Genomic DNA, 6,734 nt, shown 5'->3' with positions numbered 1-6,734 from the left:
AAGGCCAGAAACTAGTTGGAGTCGTCAATGATTCAAGGCGGGTGTAACAAATCAATGGCTATGTTTCATACATCGTCCGCTGTGCTATCTTATGACCCCATACAGAACCGATCGCTAACAATGCGCAAAAAATGGCCAAATCAAAAGAAACCAAGGCGGTATGTGTATATATCCATGCCAACACCACGAAACGCCATCGCTCGCTCCCAAAACGCAACATAGCCCCCGCTCACTTCCAACACTTAATCCTCACTCGACGTTTCGTGCGACAAGCTGCTCCTCCCATGCGAGCTTGTCGCGCTAGCAGGCGTGTAGCCACCACCACTGCCTTCACTAGCCGGCGTCTGCGGCGTCTCCGGCTCGAGATCCATCTGGCTGCGGATATTGAGGATCCACTCGTGCTGGAGCAGCTCAGCAGCGGAAGCGCGGCGGGCAGGGTCGCGCTCGAAGCAACGCTTGAGGAAATCGAGACCCAGCTCCGACAGCTGGTCCTGGGTCGGCATCTGCGGCGTGTTGCCCTGCGCGATGTTGTACATGATCGCCCACTCGTTGTCGAGAGAAGCCCAGGGGCGAGCGCCGGTAGCCATCTCCATGACGACGCAGCCGAGAGACCAGATGTCGACGGCGCCGAGGCGGGCGTGGTGGTGCTTGCCGCCCTTGATGACCTCGGGCGACATGTACATGGGGGTGCCGGTCATAGATTGCTGCTTGGGGCGGCCGGAGGGCCCGTCCATGACGATCGTCTTGCCCTGGTTGGCGATGACCTTGGCGGCGCCGAAGTCGACGTACTTGATGACGCCGTTGTGGTCGAGGAGGACGTTCTCGGGCTTGATGTCGCGGTGGACGACCTTGGCTTCGTGCAGGTAGCCGAGGCCCTCGAGTAGTTGCAGGGCGTAGACTTGGATGACAGTTTCATCTTCGATGCGCCCGTGCTCGAGCAGGCCTGCGAGCGAGCCGCCGGAGCAGTATTCCATGAAGATGTAGACCTTGTCGCGGTGGGGTTCTATGCCGTAGTATTGCACAATGTTGGGGTGGTCGAGGACTTGGAGCACGCCCATTTCGTCTCTGATCTGCGAGACGATGGTGGGGATGAGCTTGGGATCCTGGAGGCGGATTTCCTTCACAGCCATCAGCTGACCGGAGTCGAGGTTGATGGCGGCGTAGACGGAGCCGAAGGTACCACCGCCGACGAATTGACCCTGCTGCCAGCGGAGGTGAACGTTGCCAGCAGAAGCAGACAAGTGTGTCAGGGCACGATCGGCATCGTTAGAATCCTCGAGCACACGTCCCATCTGCTGTCTCTCAGCCTCACGGTCCTTGCGAGCTTGATCAATTTTCTCGAGCTCGTCAAGTCGCTGCGCGCGCACAACTTTACTGCTCTCCTCGTCGTCCTTGAGCTTGTGGTAATCGAGCTTCATCTTGCCGACCATAGTCTCCAATTTCTGCTTCTCAGCCTGGGCGGCCACCGTGCTCCTCGCGCCCATGATATCAAAGTGGCTGATCAACAAGCTCATGCATCCGGCCACCTTAGCCCTCAAGATAGCATACTCGTCGTCGCTGATGGATAAGATGTTCTGACCTCTAGTCATCATCATCGCAAACTCCAACGCAACGACAGCCCACCTGAACGTCTTGCGGTCGCTCGCAACACAATCGTCGCCGATGAAGCTAACCCAGTCCAAGGCGAGTTTCGTCAATTTCAACTGGTGCATGGCGCGACGCTGCTGGTCCATGTAGATGGCCGAACGCTGACCGAACTCAGTCGCGAAAGCGAAGCACGTCTGGATGAGTTCCTGACATTCGAGCCCCGCGGTCTGCTTGCGAACGATCTTCACGCTGTCCATGATCGTGTTACTCAGTTTGTACGCCGTCTTACGGATCCTGGTAAGCTCCGTATCGACACGGAGCAAGTTGGCGCGCTGCTCGACGAGGACGTTGAGCTCGATGCCCGTGACGGCCGCGAAAGTGGCGTTGGCGTTGGCAAGTCGTTGAAGACTGCCGTCTGCGACGAGGCGCAAGCGGCCGGTCTTCATACCTAGGTCAGTCCGTCTCACGTCGCTGCGGATCCTGGCTCCCTCCCATTGGAGAGGGTACTCGGGCTCGAGAATGAGGACGTATGGGTTGCTCGGATCTTCCGGCGCATCGTCAGCGTGGTAGCAGGTGCCGAGCATGCTTTCGATGTCTTTCGGTCGGTTCTGAAGAGTAGGCGAGGCGATGATCCAGTAAGAGAAGTCTTCGCCCTCGTCCTTGCTCTCGGATGAGGGTGGCTGGGTCTCGACCAAGAAGTGGCCCGTCAGAGTGAGCGCCTCCATCAGGTCGTCGAAGTGCTCTTGCGCCATGTTGATGTTGTACTCGGTGGCATTCTCGAAACGCTGGCTGAGAATCCTGGAGAAACGGAAGATCTTTCTTTGTCGGACACGGACCGAGTCGAGGATGGACTTGTACCGCTTGTCCATCTCAGCGCCGCCCATCTCGTCTGGCCTTCGCACCAGTTCCTTCTCGAAATGCGTCGTCAGACGGTTGAGCGATCTCGATGTGAGGGAAGAAAACTGCTCTGCGACCTCGACATCTCCGCCCTCCAAGTGACGGCCCAGTTGATAGCAGAAATCCCACTCTTGTTCCAGAATTTCCGCCTCCTTGAATGTGTTCTTGTTCGCCATGAGTTTCCAGTTGAGCATCTTGAAGTAGAATAATAGAGCGTCAATAACGACACCATCAAACGCTTCATCGATACAAGGCGGCAAGTCCCATCCAGGCTGAGGCTGTGCGACGACGAGGTACGCCTCCTTGATCTTGACTGCAAGCGTGAGCAGGATTCTGAATTGCAAGATCGTCTGCTCAGCCATCATGACGCCTTGCTGCGCGGGATCCTTCATCTTCTTCGCATACGACAGCCGCATACGAATGATCTCCTGAATAAGCCTCGAAGGGAAGTTGATGAGCGTCAGGAGTTCCTCGATGTAGGGCGGCAGATGTTGGTTGGCGAATGCTTCGGCATTCTCAATAAGGGTGACCTTGGCCTTGTTGATGACGGTATTGACGCCATTCAACAAGCTGTTGTCACCTTGCAAAGACTTCAGACCGTCCTCCTTCAGAATGCGGTCGATGAACGAGCTGTCGTCGAAAAGGTGTCCGTTCTGCTCGCCAGGAGCGGCGCTCCTAGGCTTGGTGAAGTCAAGCTCTACGTTGCCAACCCATTGCTGCAAGATACCAAGCTCGGTGTTGATGAGCTTCGTGGTGTTGTGCCAGGAGAGCACAGCATTACACGTAGCCCGGTAGGCATCAGAAGCAGCTCGGGGTTGCGCAGCCTCGAAAGCCTGCCGTGTTGGGTAGAGCCTCTCGACCTTTTCGATGCGGTTGACGACCTGCTGGACCTGCTCGAGCGGCGATTTACCGACCTCTGCCTCACCCTTAATTTCAAATGCAATGATCGCTTCAATCGTCTGCTTCACCTTGGAGCGGCCCTCCTCAATCAATCGTCGCTGCGTGGCCACGCTGCGTCCGCAAGTGCGTGCCCTTACACCGATCCATATCTCCGTCTTCATCGCGTTGTCCTCTTGAGTGTCAGGCCCACCGATCAAACGCTTCTTCTCCTGCTTCACTACGTCACCAGTGAGGACATTGGCCAACATAGCGTGCCATTCCAGCCTTTCTCGGTTTGCAGGTATCTTCAGCTCCTCCAACGACGGCTCTTGCTCCTCATTTCCGTAGTACAGCAAAGTATCCTGATCGTACGGATCGTTCTCGACGTAATTGCTTGTTGTGGGCGACTCGTCATCGGTGCTCGTCTCATCGCTGTAATCCAAACTAGGGGTCCGCGGCTCGCCGAAGAAATCGTTGGTCGGTGCGTCCTCTTGCCGTATCCTCTGCACGTATGCCTTCTCTTGCGCCCGGTATTCCGCGTTCGGGTTCCGTTGGTTGGTTCTCGAGTTCGTGCGCTGCCTGGACGCGGTGGCGGTGTTGACGTATTGCGCAGGGCGACGCGCGGGATTGTATGCGTTCGACGGCTGCCGTGAAGCGCTCGGTCTGGGAGGTCTCTGTTGTGCACTGTGCATGGCGCCAGGTGGGACTTCCTGCTGGATGTACGGCGTGCCCACCGGCGGCCGTCCGCTCATGCGGGAAGAGGTGGCAGAAGTGTTTGGAGTCCAGCCGTAAGAGGAGGCGGTCGTCAACGGCGACATGCCTTCGACCCCGCTGGGCGCATTCGGCGAGAAATGCCTGGCGGCGACATTGTCCGGGTAGAAATCGCCTTCCTGGCCAGAGCCATAATCGATGGATTCGCCAGACGTGGCGGTGCCGGACGAGTCGCCGAAACTCTGCATTTCGGGGCGACCAGGAGGTTCGCCGTCCATGATGGTCTCGAGAGGCGCCGAGGATGGCACGATGAAGCCAGAGGCCTTGAGTGAGGAAGGCGGGCTCTTGCTCGCGCTTCTGCTAGCGAAGTCCATCGCAACGGCTGCCCTCGATCCGCACGACCCAGTCAAGCGTGCGCCACTGCAGTGCTCGGCAGTCCGCGAGATCCGGGCAGTTGGCCGTGGCTAGTGCCCGTTGGTGTGAAAGGCTGTTGGATCGGGGTGGGCGGCCTGATTATCAGTTGAAGAACGTGAAGCACGAAGACACCCCACAGTGTGCGTGTTGTGTACGAATGATTGCGATGAGGTGACGTTGCAAGGATGCCGGGTGGTGTCGGTGAGCCGCCGCGTGCCCTATGGTTCCTTTCATCTCGCCTGGCGTGAGCAAAAACAAGTTTGGCCGCGTCTGCGCGCGCGCGCGCACATGCTCTCCGCCACACCCTCACGCTACTGTGCATACAGGAATGCCGGTCGCATGGATCCCTTCATCATTGTAATTTCTAATGAAAATAGGCCAAGCAAGCATACCAGGATGGCCGCGCAAGTCTAAAGGTGCGCGTGTAGGAAATGCTGACCGCGGGTGATCAGCGAATGAGCCGCTGTTTATCCTCGTAGAGCCTCGGAGCGGGCTTCGTACGCGCCACAGCTGTGGATGCATTTTGTGATGCCTTAGGCCATCAACAGCTCTTACCTATTCGGGCCATGAAGTTTGACCACAGGTTGAAGTGAACGCTTCAAATATCACGATTGTTGCTCAACAACGAGAGTGATACTCAAACCCCACACATTCTGAAAACCAAAACGCAATCAATCACAACACCATGGCCGGCCCACCCAGAAAGCGCGCCAGGCGCGACGAGAAACCCGAAGCAGAGCTCCCGCAGAAAAAATACTACCGCCAACGAGCGCACGCGAACCCCTTCTCGGACCATGATCTGAAATAGTGAGCCTATTCAATTCAAACAAACAAACAAACCCTCCTAAACAGAACGGTCCCATGCTAACATCCCCCACCAGCCCCGAATCCCCCGCCGCAATGGACTGGTCGCAACACTACCCAGCCTACGTCGCCACCCCACCCCAACCCCAGCCCACAACCCAAGACCCCGAGCCCTCAAAAGCCCTCACCACCACCACCCCCAAACCCCCCGCCATGACCGCCCTCCCAACCGTAGCAGACATAGGCTGCGGCTTCGGCGGCCTCCTCTTCGCGCTCTCGCCCCTGCTACCAGAAACTCTCATCCTCGGGCTCGAAATCCGCGTCTCCGTAACCGAATACGTGCAAGAGAAGATCCGGGCTTTGCGCGCGCAAGCCGCGCTCTCCCCGCCCCCAAACTCCCCAGGGACGTCCTACGCCAACATCGCCTGCCTGCGCGCCAACACGATGAAATTCCTCCCCAACCTCTTCCACAAACACCAACTGTCCAAGCTCTTCCTCTGCTTCCCGGACCCGCACTTCAAGTCCCGCAAGCACAAAGCGCGCATCGTCTCGTCCACTCTCTGCTCCGAATACGCGTACGTGCTGGCGCCGGGCGGCAAAGCGTACACGATCACGGACGTGGAAGACCTGCACGCGTGGATGGCGGAGCGGTTCGCGGCGCATCCCAGTTTCGAGCGGGTCGGGGAAGAGGAGGTGGAGGCGGACGCGTGCGTGGGGGTGATGAGGGGGGAGACGGAGGAGGGGAAGAAGGTGGGGCGGAACGGGGGGCGGAAGTTCGTGGCGGTGTTTAGGAGGTTGGATGAGGGGGAGGGGGTTTGATGGGGGGGGGATTTTGGGGGAATGGTTAGGTTTGTGGGGGGAAATCGATTTGTTAATTTGGATTGCTACTTCCCGTCTCCGGGACATCTTGGGTATCTGTACCTCTCTCTCCAGCTTTCCGCGCCTAGCTGGTCGCTCCCGACCAGTCGAAGTTTTGAGGCTTCGAGATTAAGCCGGATCCGACTACCGCTGCTGCTGCTGCTACTTTTACATCAAAAGAGACAAAAAAGAGAGTCGCAAGATTGACCAAACAATAAAATCAAAAAGAAAGAAAAAATGAGATGTGGTATCATTATCGTCCTCGCGTCGTCGCCCTTTCGCGTTCCGTTGGCCCCCTTTCCGCCGCTAGCTAGCAAAGATTCCTGCATTAATGAGTAAAAAAGGAAGGCCAGACAGAAAAAGAAAAGAAAAAAAAGAACAGAAAAAGGGAAGATGAGTGTGGGTGTATCTCAAGGGAAGCCCAAAGCAGAAAAAAAAGAATGGTGAATCCAAAACCAGCAAAATTTCCGGGCCTGACTCAGCGCCGGCAGGTGTGAAAATCCAAATCGTGGCATCGTTCCCAAAGCCGGGCAGATGGTCCGAAAGATCCCAAGAAGAAAAGAAACGAAGTGAATCGATGGCTC

General features: G+C 57.0%; 2 protein-coding genes across 2 annotated transcripts; one reads left to right on the top strand and one right to left on the bottom strand.

Moving 5' to 3' along the window:
- Positions 1 to 242: 242 nt before the first annotated feature.
- Positions 243 to 4,448, bottom strand: WHR41_04104 (uncharacterized protein; the record flags this gene model as incomplete). Its single annotated transcript, XM_069372710.1, has 1 exon — positions 243 to 4,448. One exon carries the CDS (start codon positions 4,446 to 4,448, stop codon positions 243 to 245), a length of 4,206 nt encoding a protein of 1,401 aa, XP_069230115.1.
- A 725-nt stretch (positions 4,449 to 5,173) lies between these two features.
- Positions 5,174 to 6,111, top strand: trm8 (tRNA (guanine-N(7)-)-methyltransferase; the record flags this gene model as incomplete). Its single annotated transcript, XM_069372709.1, has 2 exons — positions 5,174 to 5,295; positions 5,370 to 6,111. The coding sequence occupies 2 exons, from the start codon at positions 5,174 to 5,176 to the stop codon at positions 6,109 to 6,111; spliced, it is 864 nt and encodes a 287-aa protein (XP_069230108.1).
- Between the last annotated feature and the right edge of the window lie 623 nt (positions 6,112 to 6,734).

This window comes from Cladosporium halotolerans, assembly GCF_011745625.1.
Source record: "Cladosporium halotolerans strain TM138-S3 chromosome Unknown Sca12, whole genome shotgun sequence".
NCBI lineage: Eukaryota > Fungi > Ascomycota > Dothideomycetes > Cladosporiales > Cladosporiaceae > Cladosporium > Cladosporium halotolerans.
The sequence above is the reverse complement of the archived record's forward strand: the minus strand, read 5'-3'. Positions and strand labels throughout refer to the sequence as shown.